Here is a 25,236-nt window from a genome sequence, read left to right on the forward strand (position 1 = left end):
TTAATTTGTAGTTCAAATGTAATAGTACATTAAGATATTTTTTAGCTTATATAAGTTTAAAATATATCATTTGATAAATAATTAAAATTTTAATTTTATTATATAACTTGAGAAGGATTTGTAGTACTTTAAAGAAAGAAAAACCTAATTGAGTGAATACAATAATATTTGGCAATCATAAAAACAGCAATGGTAATTATACTTTTTGCAACAGTGAAGTATTTTAAATGGAGACTATGGAGCAAACCTTAAAAAAACTATTTACAGAATATTGATCTGTTATGTAAAGATATTGATATATTTAAAAAAAGAAGCACTGTTGTAATATAGTTGTGTGTGTTAAGTATTTCACTTAATCATTTCTATATTAGTTTTAAATATTATTAAATTTGTAATATTTACATTACTAATTATAAATCATACTTAATTAAAATTCTTAGATTATTCTTAATACATACATATGTACAAAGTTATGAATGAGATTTATACATCTATTTCCATGATGGTCACCCTACGTTTAGGTGTTTTAAAACACTATAGATTGTTCTACGGAGCCTTTGTAAGGTCGTAACCTGTACAGTCGTAGCACACAAATTCACCCCATATACCGCCCTTCGCACGGCACACAACGGACTGTCGCCATAGGGTGCATGCTCTGGTTTCGAGGGTTTATTTTTCGTTATCACAGGTTGAGAGCCATAACCTTCCAGTGCCAAAGCTTTCGCCAAACGCGCCGGTCGTGTCCGAGCTTTTTGCCACGCTCAAAACAACGTGCTTTCGGTATCGATGTCGGTCACGGGCACGAAAAAGCTTTGGAAAATATCAAACAACAAATAAAACCAACTCAATAATAATAAAAATATTAACATGATAAAAAAAAATTGTAATTTTTTATAATGAATATTAACGCGTTGTTGTAACTATTATTAATTACACGTGATTGTAAATATTGTAAAACTGCAATATCGTTCGACGTTTATACATCAGTTTTATAAAATTTTGTATGATTTTAAATATTATTGTGTGAAATTGTTACGATATGTTCGAGTATTTGGAGTGAATTTGCGACACATATCAAATAAAGCAGGTATGTTAAAACATGCATTTTAATAAGTTTAAATATACAATAATAATATTTGTAGAAATATATGTATGTAACTAACAGAATGTTTACAAATCACTTGAAAAATACTAACAATAATGTTTTACTAATAAACAATAAAATTATTTATAAAAGTAAATATCACATAGTATAAAAACGCATATAAGATAAATAAAATATTTTAAATGTATATTACTCATGTACAATGCCAAAAAAAATACTATTATATTTATATTAGTTTAATTAATTTTGGTAATACTATTTTATTATTTATTACAACAGATATGTTTATATATGTCATATAAAAATATGTTTTATTTTGACTTTTGATGATTTTTGTACAGATAGAATTCATATTGTATTGTTTATCATAAATATATCAAATAGTAATTTAATGCATAAACAATAAATTTGAATATGATATTTGGCCTTCTATGAACATTACCCGTCGGAAGCTTTTCTTGGAAAAGCGCCATAACTTTGAAAGCTTGTTTGATATAAATACAACAGTAATACACGCATACTATAATAAATAGCTATAAAATATAAACGAAAAGTATCTGTACAGTATATTTATTTTATAAATGGGTGTATATTAGATTATAAAAGCGTAAAAATAAAACGCTAGAGAGAATTCCATAGAGCGAGCAGACTTTTCTTAATTAGTCTTATTCTGCGGAAAAAGGGGTGAATTGAAAGGGAGGCACTCGAACGGATGACAACAAAATGCAATCACAAAAAAGGTAGAAAGTGGAGAGAGGAGACACCTTTAGAAAATAATTAACGCGACGGGAGGGGCCGTCGCATACAAAAAGGAGCTCTTTTTTGTTTTAGAAGCTGTGAAAAGTCCGCTAATAATTTATTATTAACTACACTCGTGACGCGCTACGGTGGAAAAACTCGTAGCCCTTTTCTCTCTCACTGCATAAGCCCTTGAATCGGTGAAAAGCTGGCTCGTTCAAGCGAAAATGTGTGTTGGTTGGATTAAAAAGCGATGCACTGAGTTTTCAATGAGAAAATGAGGTTAAAATTTTACTCAATGACTAATTTAAATAATTTATAAAGAAGCTTAAATAATAACATACAATTCAATATTCTTTGATTATTAATAGCGATTATTAAAATGTACTATAATTATTAAACATATTTTTAATAATCTCAACATGAGTGTACAAATCGCAATTGAAAGTAAAATAATTATTTTTATTATAATTATAGTATCTAAAATGTAATTAAATTATTAAATATTACGTATCAATATACATTTTAATTAAATTAAATTAAGTCATATATTTATAAAAATATATGATATACTTAAAGCTATGTATATTTGCCGAGATTAAATAGATAATATAAAAATATATTAGTCACGTTACAGAGTAATTTATATATCTTTAATACATTTTTACGATTAATTTCAATACAATTTTTAACCTCAAGACTATTTGATAATTGCTTTTTATTAAAATTTTATTTCTTAGCTTTATTGTCTTATAGGTTTTAGTATATAATTTAACTTGAAATTACATATTTTTTCTAATTGTTGTCAATCGTTGTGGTTCTACTTACAAAAAATAGTATAATTGTATGAAAATTAAACACAATATAGTTGTAAAATACAAATTTAAATTCTGTGAAAAGTCTGCGATAAAAGCTTTGAAGCACACAATAAAAAATACTAGAGAAAAATCGGATCTAGTAATAATTTAATAAGCTCTTCACAAATATAATTTTATTTTATTATTTAAAAATATTTTTATATGAAATAAATAATATTAAAAAATTATATTGGTTTATCTAACTCATCATAAATTATATGATCATTTATTTGTTGCAGGCAAATTGCGTATTCCGGACATTTCGGAATGTTGCCGGCGCAGCAGCTCGGCGCCATCAACCCTTGGCCTCCCGACACGGGTATTCTTGACCGAATGGACGACTTAGCCCATAAAGGTCTATTTAATAATTATGTGTTATAATAAATACATATCAATTATCTGTATTAAATATTTCAATAGAAATTCATAAAATTTTACCTATGGTTTTATCTTATACCTTCTAAAACACAAAATATAAATAATATAAAATTATATAGCATTTTTTTATTGAAATATTTTTTTTATATTACAGTCTCCAACTCTCAATATTTAGAAGGTACTTCTTTTAAAAACACAGGTAATTTATATTATTAGTAATAGTAGATTGAAACTTTTATTATATACACACATTAATTGTATGTGTGTATATGAAAAGTTTTGCGAAGCACAAAGCGATTTTTTCTCTTTTTACCCCGAAGAACCGTTGGGGGTGGCAGGGTTAAAAAATATTGGGGCGGGGGTCGAACGGGTATGGTGGGAGCTACCGACGAAATGAACGGTGGAAGAAAATATTTAATGTAAAATAATATTTGATTTTGCTAAAGATAAAAGGCACCGTAAAAGGGTCTTTTAGTTTCAAAGAAATAATAATTTCAAACTGTCTTAGAGATAAAGGCATTTTCCCTGGGAAAACTTCTCCTTTATGGCCATTTTCCAGGCGAAATTAAAAAGTTTATACCGCGGCGGAGAGAAGAACAGTTATAGCTATAAAACGAAGCTCAAACGGCAATGGGTACTTAAAGGCTCTATGTACATTTTTCCGCTCTCTAGCCGATATAACTTTTCCTGTCTGAGCCTCGGGAAATTTATTTCGTTTTATTTTTAGACGAGAAATATAATATATCTATTATATATATAAAAAAATATACACCGTACTCGACAAACTCGCGCGAAGCTTCTCGCTAAGCTAACGATGTGAAATAGTTATAATTAAAATATGATACAATGATATATGATATGATATGATAGATTAGAAATTACAATTTTGTACATTCCATATTAATAAATAGGCAAGAAGCAAATAAAAAATATTTTAGAACCGCTGGTGCCTCAAGTGACGCTCGCGCTTACACGCTTATTCCACCGATACAATTAACATAATTCAATATAAAAAGTGCATAATTATATATTAAAAAAACTAGCAAGATTTTTATGTTTAACATCAGGGGCGTACCAATAGCTAAATAAATAAATTATAAAACTATGGATTAATATATACCCTAAATATCGTTAAAGAATACTTAAATTATTTTTATATAAATAAAATCTTTAGAATAGAATTCTATAAATATTTCAATGTTAATTTTAATACTATTTTTAAGGTAATTAACTAATAGTAATAAATTAAATGATTTAGTTCTTGAAATTAATATAGTTAATTCAATAAATTTAGAATTTGGTATGATTAGAATGCAGATTTAATAAAAATAAATTTAAATCACCACAAACATATTTAGATATGCAGATATTTTAGCGCAACGTTAATATTTTTAGTATAGGTATAAATAATCATTTTTCTAATTAGCGTTAGTAAGTACAATTAATTTAAAATTAGCCTCTAAAAACATTTTACTTATACTTTGTAAAACACAGCCATATAAATACTAACACATTAGGAAATTCATATGTATATAAGCAATATTCTAAAAGTCGAAATATGAAAACCAGAAAATATTTTATATTGATTAAAAATACTTTTTTCACGCCTTTAATTTTTTTAACAAAGTAAATATTTTATGGGAGTCTAAAATTAATTTTATTGTTTCAAACATCAAATAATTTACGATCTTGCTTTATTTTTAGCACCCAACGCGCGCATATACGTTTTATTAAAAAAATATTTTTTCATATTTGCCACAAAGTTTATCCGTGCTTATTATTTTTTTTTACATTTGTTTAATAAGCTCATCACTGTTAACTGTTTTCTACTCATTTTTTAAATAAATACGTGTTTTTTTTTAGTTTTTTCACAATTATTACTAAATTACTAATAAAAATACTAATAATAAATACAGAAAATACTTATTTTTTAATTAAAATACACTAGAAACAATTTAAATATGTTTTATCATACATCAATAAATTTAGTGGGCGCTAAAAAAACATTCTGAAAAGTCCAAAAAAATATTTATTTTATATTTAAAATACATTAGGAACAATCATTTAAATACTTTTTAGCATACATTAATTTATTAGCTAATGCTAAAACAATTTTCTTAATTCCAATATCATATAGATCTGCCCTTTTTTTGGAATTTCTGATAGCCTAATCTTATCAGTAATCGTATTATTTATTTATTGCAAATATTCTGTTGTTACATTAAAATCATTGGCTCAATGCGTTGCAACCAAGTTGACACAATCAACAACTAAAAAAATCAGTGACATGCATTTTATTAAATATTAACAATTTTTACAGCTTACAATTCATTTTAGACCAACTCAAATTTATTTTTATTATTTATTACGACATTAATCCGTGAGAAGAGGAAAATCTATGATAATCGGTTAGTATCATATATATTACTAATTCCGTTATTCCAGACAGGATATAAATTAAAAAAACACTAAATTTCATATTGGATTTGAGCCCACGTTTTTCAAGTAATAGTCCACTTGTCTATCACGCTTGTTTAATAACTTTTCTTATCAACATTTTGTTCTTTAATTTTCTTCAATATTGTTGTATCTTCATGCTTTGAATTGAATAGTTTGTAGCGTACTCGAATATGGCTTCATTGTCTAAAATCCGAATGAAGCAAAGAGTGGAGAGAATTAAAAGAAAAAGTCTGAAATATCTCTACAGGTCGTTTGCGTATTTGTACTAGAAGCGTTAGGATACATTTCATTGCATTATTAGCGTAGTGTCTACTCGATGTAACATTTTTTAAAGATACTAAGGGGTGGTGTCAATCTTCTGCTAACGCTCAGTACTCTAGAAAGTTGCGATCGCGTTCCTTATTCTTGCTCGTAGCGGCCAGGACGTCAACGCTTGAAAACGCTCCTCTTGCACGATCCTTCCAGCTTCTGAACGAGCTTGGCAAATTCAAGAGGAGCTGCAAAAAATATGTGTTATAGTGCTCATCTATTTTATGTGTATTTTTAATGTCTAATATTGTTTGTATATTGAACAATATGACGCATCAAGGAAACCTGTCAGGTTATGAGTCAGATATGTAATAAAAATTAAAAATAATATATTCTTATTAGAAGATGCATCTTTAATTGTATGATTCTTTATTGTTATTTAGTCCAATTTTTAGTTTATTCTATTATTTTGTGCAATACAAATATTTACGAAATATATTTTAAATCTATTTTTTATGATTTGTTATACTTGTTATAATAGACGTTTGATTAATTTAATTCGCAGCTTTTGTTTTACAAAATTATATTTTTTAAATATTTACGTATAGAATATAGTTCATTTGTTGGTACGCCACTATTAAGATGGCATATAAATTTGTTTTATATTATATAACTTGTTAAGATCGTTTTCTCGACATGCACTGTCAATAGACAGGTCTCAGTGACACTTTCGGTGCGCATTTCGCTCACGGGTCAGGGTCAGTGGAATAAGTGCGTAGGTGGTCGAGCAGCAAGTGACGCGGGTGCGTTGTGTGTCCGGCAGGTCACAGCGGGGTTAACCAACTGGGCGGGGTGTTTGTAGGGGGGAGACCTCTTCCGGATTCCACCAGGCAGAAGATTGTGGAGTTGGCACACTCTGGAGCAAGACCGTGCGACATATCCAGAATCCTACAAGTCTCCAACGGATGCGTGTCCAAGATCCTTGGCAGGTAAGCCATTGTTCAATATTTTTAATTATTTTTTAAAAGTCTTTCGATACCAGAGTTGTGTTTAGTTTCTGAATATTCATAAAGTTTTAAAGAAACACAAAATAATATTGTGTAATGAATGTATATTTTATTATACAAACAAAAATAACAATAGAATTAATTTTAGTTTGAAAAATTCATTATTACAAAGTTTAGATTGAATCTTTGCTAGTATAAACATACCCTTTAAATTACTTTTAATGTTGACGTTTATTATCAGCAAATATTGAATATTGAATATTCGAATACTATATATATTCGGCAGTTTTTCAATTATCTGTTTTTTATTGTATTGTAGAATTTTTATTTTATAAAATCACCAAAAGCTCTTGGGGGTTGATTTTCGGTGATAATACACAAATGTGTATTACAGCATCGCAAGTAGTAATTTTCTTTATATTATTAATATTAATTATATATATATTTTAACATTGTAATATAATTTCTTGCATAAATAATAATAGGTACGAGTTAACCTTTTATATGCTACAAATTAATATAAAAATTAACCACCGTTGCGACATATTTTCTAAAATCATATTTTATGCAGACAAATTATGGAGCAATATGTGAGATCCGATGTCTGTCTGTACTTCTCTTCCGCTTATTTTTTCCTGAGAGATGAAAGTTCTAAAACTATAATTAGTATTAGAACTTTCATTAAATTAGGTTTGGGTTTGTACAACAAATGAACGTTTCGCAACTGTCAAATTGAGCTTCATAGACATTTTAAAGCAGCATATTAGCGCATATTAGTTAAATTATATTTTTGCTAGTAGAAATATATATCTACATGTGAAAATATAACTTTACCAAAAAATACACATTCACTGTAACATTTATACATCGGATGTAAATATATAATATATATTACTACATATAGTAAAGTTGAAATTATATAATTTCACTAGCACCTGCCATATAAATTATATTTTCACTGGTAAAATTTATATCTACTGATGTAAATGTATTCTGATATGATTTTATTGAAATAAAATGTTTAAAAAAATTTTGGGATAGATTTGAGACTGTTTTTAAATGAATAACCACATGAAACTGAATGTATTATTTTATCATGAAATTATCAAATTATTACTAGTACAATATATAAAAACATAAAATTTACATAATCCAGCTGATGCCGTTATTGATTTTTCGTTATTTCTTTGCTTCTTCCTTAGGTAATTGATCTGAATTTTCAGAAAATCGATAAAGATGCTTGTTTTTATCTTGAAAAACGCGTGCTATTTTGAGAATACTTTAGTATTGCGCACTCTTTATGATGCCCTAGTCCACAGCGTACTAGAAGCTTGGTCCAGTATATGAATTTATAGTAAAATAAATTGCGGCCCGAAAAAATACTACAGCGTAAATTCCTTTAAAAAAAAAGGAATACGGGTATTATTCGTTTCTGTTATCCAGTTACGTCCGCTGTTCTTCCTTGTAAATGCTAGAATTGGAGCACTTGCCAACTCTTTTCTGACAATGCTCGTCAGACTGCTTAATACCTACTTGTGCATCAAGATTTTGATATTTTCTCGTGCATATACGGAGAATTGATTCAGTTAGTATGGGACAATGTACTTCTGTTGAGATAATTTGTGTCTGTCCCTTTTTTATTTTTTCATGTTTTCAATTAAGTATATTATTATATTTTTAAATTGTTATTTTTTATGCTTTTGGCGATCGTGACGCATTAATATATTGTCAGATAACGGTGGTAGGACACAAAAAATTGATATTACCCTGTGTCATTACACGCACCACTATATCCCTCTTGGCGAACAACCAATAACATGGCATAAATTTAAATTTATGCCATGTTATTGGTTGTTTGCTTGTTATTTGGCTCTCAAGAGCACAAAAATATCTTTAGTTGAATAATGATATTGGCTAATTACTTTTAAAAATAAATTTACTATAGTTACAACTTGAAAAATAACTACGATTATTTTTAAGTTACTATATGGGAATCGAAAACATTTATTCGTGATTAATCCAAACTATTTTTTTTTCATAAGATTATTCCAATAGCGTGTTTTTTATGATGGAAATCCGATTACGTTGCCTTTGGGTTAAAAACCTGATAAATCATACTACTGTATAAAAATAATTTTCTTACAAAGTTAAAATAGTTTGATTTAAACAAAAGTTGATATATCATTTGATTTTAATACTGTTTATTTTATTTAAAGAAATTATTGTAATTATTAAGCTAATATAGTTTTTAGCAAAAAAATTAATTTTTTTATTAAACAAATGCTATACAAGGATATTTAAAAAATATATAAAAGTCGTATAAAAAATAAGTCTATGACAGATCAGTGAGTAAATTGAGTTGATAAATTGAAAAAATTAAATACATATGTACTATACTTAATTATATAATTTATTATAAAATAACTATTAGAAAAAATCCGTATCTCAAGTATTCAATTGCTAAGTACACATTTTTTAATATTTTGTTAAATTTGTAAGAGCAACATTAAAATTATTAGGTTTTAAACTTTAATAATTAAATAATTTTTGATTTAGTGAAAATATAAATGCGTAATAATAAAGCAGTTAAAAGCGATTTTTTCGTAGCAATAAGTATAAATCTAAAGTAGTAATAGTTTAGAATTCAATTTGTATTTCAAAAATTGCGTTACTTAGTTTTTATTTATATACTAGTATCGTGTACATGAAAATATCACCACGGTTAATATTGTTTAATTAAAAACTATTGATATAAAAAAATTACACTCAAAATATTGTTGTATTTTATGAATTTTGACGCTTAACGAAATTTTGTAACAACATTTTAAATTTAAAATTGTCGATAGTTTTATAAAAATTAAATAATTCAATTTTTTTTCAGTATTTTTTTCAAAAATATCTTGAAATTTAATACAGATAATAAAAAAAACTTATGACAGATTATAATCAGTGAGTTATTTACATATACATATAAAAACCAAAACAAAAAAAGGAAAATTATAAAACTGTATATTTAATTAAAAAACGATATACTATTTAATTTATATTATAACACATCCTATTTATTTTTTGTTAGCATTTTAAAGACTAGCTTAAAAAATATGTTTCGATCTTTATTAAATAATCTTGGGAAAATTGTTTTTCTATTGATTATATTTAAACTTAAAAAAATGCAGTTAAGCAAAAAGTAGTTAAAAAACAAATTTCTTTCGAACAATAAATATAACCAAAAAAACAGATATAATAAATATTACCACGGTAAATATATTTTAAATAAATAACTTTTTATCTAATCCTAAATTTAGTCTAAAGCTCGGAATATTGTTGTATTTTTAAAAATCATGCATTTACCGAGATTTTTACCACTTTTTTAAATGTAAAATTGTTTTTATATTACAATGTGTTGGCAAAATATTTCTTCAAATATAATGTACAAACAGCTTAATATATTTTTTTATTAATTCAAATCAGCAATTTACATATAAATGAAATTACCTGTTGGAAAAATACTGTGTAATTTTTCGTGAATGATTTGTTATTTATTAATTTTATACATACACATATAACCCAAACTAATTAATATTTATTAGCACGTTAAAGGCCAGCATAACATATATTTGCTCTTGTATCGCAATATTTAATTTAAAGTAATTAGATATATTATTTTAGAAAAAAAAACTCCTTTCAAAAAATACGTTGATGTTAAAAGAATATATTTGAAAAAAGGATTATTGTAAAAAAATTGGGTTCGAATAACTTTTTATTTATAAACTAATTTTGTCTTCACAGAAAAATAATTTAATTTATAAATTTCTTTCAATATTATTGTATTTTATAAATGATATAAATATCTAATACAAACCTAGTTTAAATAGCGTTATTTTATTATAGAATTATGTATTAAATACGTAGTTTAAAATCATGACTAAAACTAATTATACAACGCTAAAATATGACTATGAATGATATATTTTTATTAAGCTGCTTAACGAGCTTTTTAACCATATATTTAAATAAATATATATAAGTATAGTATTTATTCATTGATATTTTTAAATTAATACAATACATATAAGTGTATAATATTAGGATAACAATTATTTCAAGAATTAATTTAAATTAACGATGTAAAATTTTATTTTATACTATAAATTACAACTCACTCCATTTTTTAATTCAAAAAAATATAATAACACCATTACGCCAACCATTAAAACTTTTGATTATTAAGTGGGGTGAACGATACGCTAAGAAACATTTCACCCCTTAGTGAAAAGGAAGAGAAGATTGAGAATATAATTATGTATATTCTCAAACTTGAATAAAGTTTTTAAAGTGATATATTATACTACTTTTTAATTAACTTATTTTTTTTATAAGACTATTTTCTTTAATTTTACAATGACATAAAAGTTTGGCAACACCTGTGAAGAATGCCTGTGGTATTATAGCTGACACATTGCACGTAAGAAGTTTTTGCATGTAACGTTAGAAATGACATGCTGTCAATGGCGCGAGCGACTGATGTGGTTTCTTCGGAACACCCTGTGCCGGAAAATATCAAACTACAACGCATTCGCAATATGTCATCATTGTTAACTACACTTTTTATCTTTATTTTTTTAATAACTTATATATTTAATAATACTTGTTAATTTCACATTGGATGGTTAGGTGTAATTTTTTTTCTAGTTTTGAAACGTTTTCTAAATTTCATAAAGATCGCCGTCAATAGGCCCATATATTTTCGGTCCAGCATCACACCTGAGCGGTGTAACATAAAACCGGCTCGGAATAGTTGCGGTCTCTGGAAGATATCTAGCGTTAAATTCTCGGCTAGACACGAGACGAGCGCCGCTACAAACGTATATTGTTACACAAATATTTTAATACGACATTGTCCGGTTGAATTACACACTCTAATCTGTTCGAACGAAATAGAAAACCTTCGACGTGTGCTACAAATAAATGGATCGCTACATACGAAAGACGTCTTTCAATACACCGATGGATAAACTATTATAAATAATCATTCGTATAGTTAATGTGAACAAATGTATTGTTTGCTTTATGACTATTTTAATACATTTCATTGATAGAAATACACATATAATTTATTGTTGTAATAGTATGATTTCGTAATGTGAACGCCATTAACAATTTTTTTTATTAAAAGAGTTTCTTAATTTTATTTTTATAGTGTTGTTTATCTTTTTACTTGAAATTTAATATTTTTTATTACATAGCAGATAAAAATCACAACGTTAAAATGTCTCATTCGCGATTTAAAATATTCAAACACACAGAAAGATTACTATTACATGATGAAGAAGATTCAATATAATAATATATTCTTTCACTCTAGGTACTACGAAACCGGTTCGATAAGACCAAGAGCGATCGGAGGTTCGAAACCGAGGGTGGCTACTGCTGAGGTCGTCAGCAAAATCAGCCAATACAAGAGGGAGTGCCCCAGCATCTTTGCGTGGGAGATAAGGGATCGTCTTCTGCAAGAGGGTGTCTGCACCAATGACAACATTCCTAGTGTAAGTGCCATTATATTATATTCTTTGTAGAGCATTAATCCCATGTATGAAGTACGCATTTTCATACATACGCATACATACATCGACGGCAATAAAATGTGCGTAATTGAAAATCGGAAACCATAATGCGAGCTGCGGTCATGGTTGGGGATCGCTGTGGTATTAACGGTAAGATTTACGGGAAATATTAACGTTTATCTGGAAGCCAAATTGTCGGCGGCCGCTTACGCAAAGCGCGGATATGTATGGGTATGTCTGTTCCGGTGCAAGGGGTTGTCAACCGTTTTAAAATTATTTTAAAATAATAAAAAAATATCCATTTTGGATATTTTTTATTATTTTATTAAGTCTATCACTTTATTATAGACGTTGTTGTAAGGCAGAGCAAATCAATTATGTTGTTTCAGTGTTGTCAATTTTAAACTGAATTTCTGGATTATTATACAATATAAATAAGTACCTAATATAATAAATAATATATATAAAAGACTAAATGGTTATGTATGTAACATTCTTTACAATCCGTTCATGCTAGTTTACTTAAATATAACATGTTTATGGTTATTTAATAACTAATATGGTTAGGTCTACTGTCAAATAATACCCGGGTCCAGGGAAAACAATGATTCCGAGCCTCATGGCAAAAATGGAATTTTATATATTTTTTAACATCGTAATATAATTTCTTAAGTAAATAATAATAGGTACGAGTACTAATAAATATAAAAATTAGCTACTGTTCCGACATATTTTATGCAAAATAATTTAATTAGGCATTAAAAATATCTACTCATAATATTTATCTGAGTATTATCCATCTTTTCTTTGCTGCTCAGTGTTGCCATATGCTGAATTTCCAGTCCAGGTCAAAAGGAAAAATCGTAACAATGCGGTGAAAACGCTCGATTATTTAACGCTTTATTATAATCGAATAAAACACATCTAAACCAAATTTTGACCAATAGGAGGGCGCAAAAAACAATTATCACTTCTCAGAAGGCAAAAATCCACGCCAAAAGCAATAAAATCGTGCCGTCGCCGTCGCAGTGAGAACGCTCGTTGCCGAGCGTTCCCACTGCGACGGCGCCGACACGATTTTATTGCTTTTGACGTGAATTTTTGCCTTCTGAGAAGTGATAATTGTTTTTGCGTTCTCCTATTGACCAAAATTCGGTTTGAAAATACTTTGGTCAGCTCTCTAATGTTGGAAGTTCATAGTAATATCGGTAAATACAGCTATCATATTTTTAATGTGGAACATATGTGAGATGCAATGTCTGTCTGTACTTATTCTTCCGCATATTTTCCCTTGAGAGATAAGTTGGCTTAGTTTGTATTTTATCTGTACTTCTTTTTTGTCATATTATATTTTAAACTTAACCTAATGAAAGTTTTAAAAATATAATTATTTTTAGAACTTTAATTAGGTTAAGTTTTGGTTTGAACAGCAAATGGTCGTTTCGCAACTGTCAAATTGAGTTTCATAGACATTTTAGAGCAGCATATTAGCGCCTAACAGTTGAATTATATTTTCACTAGTAGAAATATATATCTATTGGTGAAACTGTATTTGGACTGTATTAGGATAAATATAACTTTACCAAAAAATTCACATACTACATATAAAAAAGTTGAAATCATATAATTATTTTATTAGCACCTGCCAGATAATTTATATTTTCACTGGCAAAAATATGTATCTACTGGTGAAAATATATTCCGATATGATTTTACTGAAATGACATATTTTAAAAAATAGTTTTGCCATAGACTCGAAACTGTTTTTTTTTATATATTTACTTCTTGGAAGATCCGCATGAAACTGAATGTATTCTTTACTTATTTTGCTGCAATAGATCCAGTTGTCAAATTATCGATCATACAATCTATAAAAACATTCAATTTATATTATTTTTGTTGATGTTAATTTTTTAACATTTCTTTGCTTCTTCCTTAGGTATTTGATCTGAATTTTCAGATTAAATACCTAAATTTTCTGCTACTAATTTACATTCATTGAATATTTCCTCTTATGTCTAATATTTTTTAAGCATTTAAAAAGAAATTAAGTCAACAATAAATTGCAAACAAATTTTAATACAAATGGACCCGCGTCAAAAAAATACAATCTGTCCCTTTGAATAATAATATTTATTGTGAAAGTACTACCTAGAAAGTGTGTGCTTTTGAAGGCAATGTTCTGCTCCTTTCATTTATTTTATATTATGTATAAAAATAGCTATAGGAATTTAAACCTGAAATACATCAGTAGATACTGTAGTCCAGATTTATTATTTGCGGTCGGTTTTTACTTTTTTTATAAATATATTCTTTCTATGAATTTTTTAGTGTTGGGCCCTCAAGGAGAATGGGCCTCGGGTTTTTTTTTGTAAAATCACTAATTATGATCTTCCAGATGCAATCTAAATTAAAAAACGCTATAGGTTCATGTGATAATTGAACCTATAGTGTTTTTTATTTTGACAATTTAATAATTCTTAAAAAAAAGCATGACTTTTACAGTTGCGCTATCATTCTGGTTTATTTCTGAATATTATTTCTCTATGCTGAGTAGTATTAAAATTATAAACATTGCTCCACTAATTTGCAAGTATAATGCAATAGAGAAATGTTTCAAACTTAGAGCGAGCAATCGTTTCTGACATTTATTAATATGTTTTGTTATTATGAATAATTTTTAAATAGTCTCATGACGTGTCTAAATATTTTGCGTTTCATATAACAATACGAAGTCAATGACTTATATCTGAAAGACTTTAATTTAAATTCCATTTAGACCTTAATGTTTTTAAATTTATATTATACTGTGAGATTAGAATTAGTAATTATTATATCATCACAGATAAGAGTTTCTTAGATTTTCCTAATCTCACAGTTGAATTTCGTTTTAAATATTAAAAATAAAATCGAGCTTGGACATGAATATATTGTAAGCAGAAATAATAGTATTTTTCCCGTTCTAACGCATTGGGCTGATGTATGTTATGTTGCAATATAATATATTAAGATAAAAAAAATTGATCTAATTTTGAACATTATTTTAACACACAATTTTAGTGTTAAAATTACATTGTTGTTTCAAAAGGTTGATTTACCTCATAAATTAAATTAAAATGTATTTATTATTAACGCACATTTTAAAAATAAATAATAAATTCTAACCCCTGTTAAAGCGCCTTGTCGATTATATAAATATATATTTCTCAGCGAAGTCCCATGCAAATTTCCATGGTTACGGCTGCGAGTCTACGTAGCTCAGGTAGATCTACGAAGCGTAGAGGGGTGTGCAGATATTTAAAGGGTATTCGTACATAATACGCGTATATGTATCTACCCGAAACGTCAGATTTATAATCCACAATTTGATGGAACAAAATATACACATAATGCGTACAAACGAGCGCAGAAATATTAAAATGTTGTATTTATCGCATAGTAAAGGTATAATGAAATAATTTGTACTTTTAAAGATATTTTTATATTAGTGTATATTGAAGATTGGAGAATCCCCCTCTATGAATAATTTTTACTGACGGCAAAATGTCTACATATATGTGTGTCTCTGTCACACTCTTTCAAATTGCATTCAGGTGAACGTGAAAGTGACTTTTTTTGTAGGGAGATAAACGGATTTTTCCATGCGATAGATTTAAGCGTTAATCTTAAACAATCGCTGTATATATCTGCAAAGATTTTGTTCTCTGTATTATTTTGTAGATAATCTCGAGAAATTTTTAAATATATCGAGAAATAAAAAATCATAATTTATTATTTTTTTATATTTGCTTTATTCAACCTTTCTTGAAACATACTTTCTTGTTTTTCTTATTTCATAAGAGTTGAGATGCTCAATTTTGATTTAAATTGCTTAATAATGAACAGCACGATGGAGGAGGTGCATTAAGTCGCACTGAAGGATCTGGTTCGAATCCTATATTTATTTTAGTGTTTTTTAATTAATTGAAAAACACGAAATTAATTTCGTGTCTAGGAGACAAAAGTTAGTTATTATTATAAAATTAAAATTTCGATCAATCATCACGTATTAGGTTTTCCCAGATTTTCTTAATCTCACTGATGTATATTGTATGATTATTTTAAATATTATACATATTATCTATGAAAAATTCTCTAAACTTGAGCTATATTAGCTAGGTATAAAAAATATTACTAATTAGGATTAGCTTATATGATTATCTTTAATATAAACAAAAATTAAAAATGTATGCTTTACTGTTGATAATGCAACATTATATTCTGTTTTATTTTCTTTAGCAATCTGGTTTAAATAAATACTGTTGAAGTTAAGAGTAGGTAAGCAGTTAGCTTAGGGTGACTTATATGTCTCTGTGTATATTTATAATACATAATACAATATATAGTATAAAAGCATTTAAGTAAAATCCTATTTTATATTCAAAAGGAAAGCATTATAATTTATAATAGTACCAAAAAGCTTTCAATGGCTATTGTTCGGTATTGACTCAGTTCGAGTCCTTCCATTTTCATACATACCCTGTGTGTAGTATGTCTTACGAACGGCGGGTCATGTACAACAAAGGAAGCTTAGCAAAATGTCTTTTTCACGCCCAGTGTATTTATTCATGAATATATTATTCGCATTATCGACATACATATACGTATAACACACACAAAATATATTTGCACGAAAATCATAGATAAGGAAATTATATGGTATTAAAATTTGTGACGTTACAGATTATCTCTCACTCTCTCGGTGTGACGGTTCGCAGCCTCCCCCACGTGCTCCTTATCTGTCTGATGGGATCATATTAAAAATGTCATTTGCTAGCGTGATGACTCTATCATTTTAAATACTTCCCTATCAGATCTACACACCCCGCTTAGGGTCGTTTACGAAGGGATGTGTTATTGAACAAGTACCTCATATATTTATATTATATAAAAAATATAACTTTTCGCAGCTCGCAAAAAAAAAATATTATATATATATATATATATATATATATTTTGAAATAGTGCATCGTCCCTTTTAGATGAGATAAGAACTGTGCGGTGTATATAAAACTGTATAATAATGATGTATTAATCTTATCTGTCATCACCAACATCTCTCTTGAGGGTTGAGGGAAAAATAACAAATCAAAGGGCCCTTGTATTAAAACATATGTCCCGAAGCGTTACTGATGGACACTGTTATGTTTTTTGTAAGGGTTGAATAAATTTGTTGTTGAAGAGCGTTTGAATCTGTAAAATCCTATTAGGACTATGATCTATTGAGATAGGTAATTTTATTGCAATATAATAAGTTAGTTTATTTAAACATTTCAGACTTTTTATGTAATTTAAAAAAAAATATAAGAAAATGATCAAAACCAAAACCTGGCATATTAGTATTTTTTTATTGTATATAAGTACTGTCAGAGATTTTGGAAACTTTTCGACGAATAATTAATCTTGAGTTTTTAATCTTCCTGCTCGTGAATTAGTATGAATTTTGCCCCAATAATTTATTTATTATTGTAGTACTATTTACAAGATTGAGTATATGTATGTATGTGAAAACTTTCTATTCACAATCCAGCAAAATATTTAAGAGATGTTGATGCTTTTTGTTGCTCTGTTGAATTTTGTCATTAGCTTTTCTTTAAAATGTCGATTATTAAAACTATTTTTGAAAGATTTTATTTTAGTTTTTCCTCAATAGAGTTATTTTTATAACTTATTATTTTAAAGTTTTAGGACTCTTAATTATAAATATGGATTTTAGAGTATATCGTATTATATATTATTTTTCGTTATAGTAGTGATACATAAAAACAACTACTGTTATTGACATGTATAGTTTTTTGTTTGTTATTGTCAGTTATATATTTTTCACGGAACGTGTTTAACATAAACAATTAAGAACTTTTTTGCTAGTAATAAATATGACATTTCTTGTTATAGTGGTGATATATAAAATACTCGACAACTGTTTTTATATTAATACAAATATATAGTACAATAAAATAGTGGTTAAAATTGGCAACTAATACCTAAAATATATGGATTCTTAGTGTTATCTAATTTTTATCGCGTCTGACTGATTGGAATTATCGATTGAGCATTACATTTTATGTTTTCTTAGATTTTACAAATCTTACGGATGAATATCATGATGAATTAATAAAATAAAAGAGCTTAGTCATGCATATATGGTTTATGTTAATTGTAAGTTTTACTGTTAGTATATAATAAAGTATATGTTACTAATTTCCTACTAATTTCCACCTGTTGTCTCACTACTTACTAAGTAGTAGTTGATTGTGTTTATCAAGTTAACGCCTGTTATGTTACAATGGAAAATTCCAAATATATATTATTCTAAATTTGAGGCTAAAATATATTTTGTATTGCTTTATTAATTATATTTAGTTTTATATGTACTACATAATATTTTGATGGTATTTCTTAATTTTTAATTAGAAATTTAATGCATATTAAAAAATAACCTGTTGGGAAGAATAACTGTAAAAATATATTATTTCAAAGATCAAATAATTGCTTTAAAATATTAGTACAGTTAAACCTCGGTTTAAGAGCTAAATTCAATGCAAATTTTCCTATAGGAATGGTAACTTAATTTGATTCGTTCCATTATCCAAAAATATTTATATTAAAATTAATAATACAAGATACACGTATATTATTTTTTATTTATATGTATTATAAAATAATTTAATTTATAAATTATTCATATTGGAATCATTGCAGTCTAGCACTGATTATTTAATACAATATTTTTCTTTTCCTAAAATTTTAAAAAGGAACCAATCCAGTGGCGTAGCTATGGGGGGGCGGAGGGGGCGGGCCGCCCCGGGCGGTACTTGCTTGGGGGCGGCATATTCGCGATTAAGAACCACACTAGACTCTAGTGTAGTTCTTAACCCTGAATAAACTAAAATTTATGTAAATCTACGAATACCAAGAGTTCAAAAATAATCAATTTATTATTTTAAGAAATGCTGATTTTATGACCCTGTAATAAAATGTACGGGGGGGGGGGCAATTTTAAGGATTGCCGGGCGGCACATACCCAAGCTACGTCATATACGTCATTATCTCTGATTTATTTTGAAGTGAATGGTTTCTCAGCCTCTTTCTCTTTCTATTTAGACGAGATCACTTCTGTAGCCGCATGCTCTTGTTCCTGATGAATGGATATTTTGGTAGTCAGTTCTTGGCCATGTTCCTCCATCAACTTTTAAATATCTTCTTCATTTACTTCTAATTCCATGTTCTTCTCTAGGGAAACAATTTCAACGACAGTTGTAGGCTCTTGTCATCAACGTAATTAAACCACAGTTTTTTCCAATTAGAATTGAGGATTTTTATTTATCACACTCTATGCTTTATCGATCATTTTTAGGCAGCTCACGACGTGGAATTGATTTTTCCAAAAGTCTTTTAAGGGTAAGATTTGTTCTTTCGGTCACTTCAAAGCATAGCTGAAAAATAATAAATGTTGCGAAAATGATACTTAATCCTAATCAGTTAGTTGTCCTTAAGGATTAGAGAATGAGCAGAAGTATTATTTATAACCAAAAAAACTTTGAGTGACAAATTATTTTCAAAAAGTATGTCTTCACTGCAAAAATAATTGTCATAAATACTTCTCGTATTGCAAAACATCGCTCGTTTAGCAAATCAAAATTTATTAAAAATAATTGATATAAAATATTTTTAAATATCGATTCAGATCTGAACAAAGTCATATCTCACGGGTTATAAACTTATTAATAAAAAAATATGATACAATAATAACTTCCGCGGTTCGCTTTCTAGCCGAATGAAACTGCAACTTCAGACTCATGTCGGTGCAATATCTGGGAGCACGTGCTCGATCCGTGTCGTGCACGCTCCTGACACGTGTCGGTACAGAGGCCCATCTCCGGCACGCTGATTGTCCACCCTAATCTTCTTAGCGAGTAATTCTTCTTATTGTTATTATTTATCCTCTGCGAGAGACGCGTAATCGTCAATAGGGATGATGAGTTATTTAACACAGCACTCGACAACTAATCTGTTCCTTTTAATTATGAACTATATGATATAACAGTGGTAGTTATATGTCATTTAAATACTGGTTTTATTACATTTTAACTGCTATATTATTAAATAGTATAATATATACCAAAGCAAAAAATAATTCTAAATATTTATGTTTATATACTTCATAACATACAATAGAAAATGTATTTCAGCACTTAGCATGAAGAATGTAAATTCATATATTTTTAATAAAAATAAGAGACACATGATTGCAAGTAGCAGATAATGAATTAAACGTCTCAAAAATTTCATTATATCTGACCATTCTCAATTAACAACAAAATTCAAGTTTGTATATCGAATCTTATTGTCGTTATTTATTAGATGTTTTTTAAGAAGGCTTTATTTGCTATTTACACTACCATAATTTTTCTTTAATTGGTGAAGAATAGAACTCTTCCATGACAGCAAAATATATCTACTTTTTTAAAAAAATAATTATTCAATGTGCACAGTTTCTTCTACTAATTGACGAGAAAAAAAGAGCAAATCTCGACATCTAGTGAGTCTTACCGTTTCATTTATTTGTTTTTTTTGTCAGCCCTGATTTAGGGGGGACATAATGTTTAAATTGGTACGTAAATCGTGTAGTTTCGCACGCGAACAGCAGCTCCCCTGCAACTGCATAGTCAAATTGTAAATCGTGGCCTACTGGCGCGTGAAGGATCATACTCGTTTGTTGCGATTATGACGGGAATGACGCAGAGTACACGGTGTTAAAAAAGTATTTATATTTATTTTATTACAAGGCACTTATTATGAAGGGTGGATTTATATAGAATTAATATTTCGAAACGAATGCTACTTGAAACATCTTTTATTGAGACAGTGAGCCTAAAAAAACATTCGTTTATAATCCATGTAAATAGTTATAATTGTTCAATTATATTAAATAAATCACTCATGCATTTACTATTCTTCTTTTATTTTTAAATATTTTAGCAAAAAATATTAAAAAATAAAAGAACTTAATTTTGGACATTGAAATTAAAACTGTAGGTTTTGCTTATATTACAATTAGAGACTCGAATAATCATATACCAATATTTGCTGGTTTATTGAACTATTTGTTATCTCAATATTTGTCCAATTATTCGTGAAATATTTGTAATAAAATATTTTGGAATTTTTGATCTATAAAAATCGACCAGCTCTAAATACACAATTGTCTTTGTGTGTTTTATTTTTTTACCTCTACAAACCATTTGTCATAGCAGATGCACGATATAACGATAAAAAAATTACTTTATAATTGCTGTAATTACAGAAATTACTCACACTTCTGAGCTAATGTTGTGCAGCTGTGGACTATTTTAACGCCCGAAAATTAATTTATAGGAATGTGTATAATGAATATTTTTATTTTGTCTGAAGTAATTTTTTGTGTTAATATTTTTGTTGTAGTCTTTTTAGCGGCATGAATATATAATTAAAATAAAACTTCGTACTCAATTAAAGTTTAATGCACTTAATATTCCATTATTTTAAAAATTAAAATAAATACTAATATTAATTTATTGATTTTTATTACAATGTTTGTATCAACCTGAATTTTTATTAAAACTTTATTAATTGCTTTACGAATATATTAAAATATTCGAATGGTTAAAAATACCAATTACAATTAATACTATCAAAGATTTAAAAGACAAGGCGTAAATATTTGAAATAATTAAACATTGAAAGCATCTGAGGCATATTAAAAAAAATTAAAGACAATTTAAACTTATCAAGTGTTATAAATACTATCACACTTGGTAAAAAAATCAACGCAGAGCTAAAAAATTATTGAATCTGAAGAAAAATTTTTTTTTTAAAGCAATGGAACGATTTTATAAACATGATGAAATATAGTATTTTAAATTATTATAACTTAACACTAACCTAACATACTATTTAATTAAAAAGTGTTGCTGTTATGCTTTTTAATAATATGTAATTATTGTTTCAATATTATTTTTATTTATTAAAAAAATAATCCAAGTATCCATATCAGTCTTTTAGCTATTATTTTACAGTTTTGATTTTAATTTTTGGTTAGTTACACAGCTAAGACTAAATTATCATTTAATAATCTAAGATAAAAAAATGACAATGACATATATTTTTAAATATAAAATTGAGAGAAATAAATTAAATAGAAAAGTTTTAAAGAAATTTTAGTGCAGTGTTTCATCAGAAAATAAAATTATTTCTACATATTAATTATACAATTATTGTTAGATTTATCAATTTTTATTTGATAACTACTGAATTGCATTACTCTTAGTATATTGATTAATGAGCAATATTTAAAAAATCTCTTTTATAAATACATTTTATGAACATAAATTCGCGATTTTTATACCACTGATTGTTATGTTAAAAATCACTTTTAATATAACACCGATTTAGTAGTACTTGGTTTATTTTTTATATACTATGATATATTTTATTTTTAAACATACTGTTGTTACCAAAGCATACGTCCCTTATTACTGCGTTTTGCACGAGGAATTTAATTGTAATCTCTGTTTCTGGTACAGTGGGCAGTCTCAATTGGCGGCGGAGCCCTCCCCGCGCTAGGGGTGCAGCTTTTTACACCCCCAGCCGTTGGAGAAAAAAATGCAATATATTCAATATTAAGTAAAACTCTTTCACTGGGAATGGGGGAGAGATGGCCGACTCACAATGAAGGATATTAGCCAAGTACTCGGCTTAAGGGGTCCACAATGGACCATCAAAAACGAGCCATTGTCCCACTAAACTATGCATTCGAAACACAGATTTTAACGCTCCAATATGCTCGAGAATCTTTTTTTAAGCTTTTATGATGAGTCAATAATGTATTTTAATAGTTTGTAAAGACACAGTATATATGCAAAATAATATATAGCAATATATAATATTAGCAAAACGAAATATAAACAATAATTCAACAGTTATTTTTGATTCTTAATACACTGCTAAAAAATCACCGATATCTAAAATATAATATAAACAATTTCAAACGATAATTAAAAGTTAAATAAACACTTTATCTTATTATGGTAGGTGATTTTATTTGTAGTCCGCAGTGATTTCCCATTTGCTTTCACAAAGAATAATGGCTAATGGAAAACCTAATCTAAAGTGATCGATCTGAATTAAAATTTAATATTTATTATTATTATTATCAATTCTCCCAGATTTGATAGAAATTTTCCATATGTAATAAATTTACTATATAATATAATACCTACGCTAGATAGGATTATATCACTGGGTTTGCTAATCGAAGCTTGATAGTATTAATTGATAACTGCGTTGTTATATCATTTGGATGCCCCCAGTGATATATGAATCTGCATACCCTATGGCAGGTTTGCAATTAGTTGAGCATCAAAGGTATGCTTTGATGCGGATAAGCCCGTAATGTTTGACGAGCCTTCCGAATAGTTTTGGTCTTTGGAGAATCGAGACACCATTTGAACTTGAATTAATTTACAACCCCTTCGAACGGTTTTTTAATATACCGATTTTTTTTCAATATACAGAAAATGATATAAACTTAATAATCAGATCTGAATATCGAAATGAATTTATATATAAACTTTCTAATATACCAAACGGGGTTCAAAATGAATGGTAATATCCTTCGCAATATATGTTGTTTATTATATAACCCAAATTATAGTTTTATAGTGTTTTATTAAAAACCCGTTTTTCACTGTTATTGCATGTCAAAGTATAATTTCTGAAAACCATGAATTGATTTGATTGCAAATTTAAATCTTGTTTTTTTAATAACTAAAAAGGATTTTTATCTCTATCTTGCTTAAAATATATAAAATGTAAATTAGCAACTGTTTTTATTAAAAAAATTCTTTACGATTCGGGTGTAAATATAAAAGCCCAAAATTTCTTCGTAGCTCTAGTCTTTTACAAGTTTTACAATCGAAGTAGATCGATCCTTTCTAAAAATCTTATATAATGTAGAGCTTAAAATCAGTTCAAAATAAATTTCATACATCATAAAAATTAAATAAAATATATTATCGACTATTTTACAATTTTATGCATTACAATTTTGATACTTTAAATTACCATAATATCTTAATCTTAAATCAATTTCTTTAAATTCATTATCAATTATTTTCTACACATATGACAAAGAATCAGTAAGAATAAATATGTTTCTTGTTACTCTTATTATGTGGTAGAAAATTCTCATCCTAGCTGAATACATCTACAATACGATACAATAGATTTATCAATACGGCATTAATTTTAGTTACTCATTAATTTCGAATGTGTCGAAGTTTGATCAAAGCGATCCAGTTAGTTAGCCGACTGACCCTCAGGGTCACTTTGTGTCCTAAGCTGATGGTATTATACGTGTGACGACACAAAGTGGCGTCTCTCCCCATTCCGGATTCCGGACATATTGTTGTGGATGCTCCCGAGGGTGTTCATGAAGGGTCTGCAACCCTCCCGGGACACTCTTTGCTCAATAAACCGTTTATTCGGCGAACATGCACTTACCTTGACCGGGACGCTTTGATACATCCGCCATAATTTATTGCCGTTTAATTTAATTAACAATGGGATTCGATATGCCAGAATCAGTGGTGCTATTTGGGTTTATCAATTTGGATGTGTCTGGGTCAAGTCTGAAAGAGAACAGCTTTTATAAATATTTTATTATATTATTTATTGAAATTCCTAAATATTTTTTTAACTTTTTAATAGTTTTATTATGTAAAAATAATATTAATAAAAAATTAAACAATTATTTATTAGGTAATTCTTTTGAGAGATATATGCATTAAAATAAATAC

General features: G+C 27.7%; 1 protein-coding gene across 2 annotated transcripts in view; it reads left to right on the forward strand.

Moving 5' to 3' along the window:
• Nucleotides 1-708: 708 nt before the first annotated feature.
• The window catches only part of LOC148236529 (paired box protein Pax-6-like), a 103,553-nt gene continuing 79,025 nt past the window's right edge, over nt 709-25,236 (forward strand). The window contains exons 1-5 of one of the 2 annotated variants that reach the window (XM_088182401.1): nt 709-1,087; nt 2,940-3,055; nt 3,233-3,277; nt 6,611-6,776; nt 12,160-12,340. In XM_088182401.1, coding sequence (XP_088038527.1) covers nt 2,968-3,055; nt 3,233-3,277; nt 6,611-6,776; nt 12,160-12,340 — 480 coding nt within the window. In that variant the 5' untranslated portion in view covers nt 709-1,087; nt 2,940-2,967. The remainder of the gene's footprint in view (nt 1,088-2,939; nt 3,056-3,232; nt 3,278-6,610; nt 6,777-12,159; nt 12,341-25,236) is intronic. The other variant, XM_088182402.1, reaches the window with a different exon arrangement.

This window comes from Plectrocnemia conspersa, unplaced genomic scaffold (genome assembly GCF_051122295.1).
Source record: "Plectrocnemia conspersa isolate PC_06_02 unplaced genomic scaffold, ASM5112229v1 ptg000003l, whole genome shotgun sequence".
In the NCBI taxonomy this organism is placed as follows: domain Eukaryota; kingdom Metazoa; phylum Arthropoda; class Insecta; order Trichoptera; family Polycentropodidae; genus Plectrocnemia; species Plectrocnemia conspersa.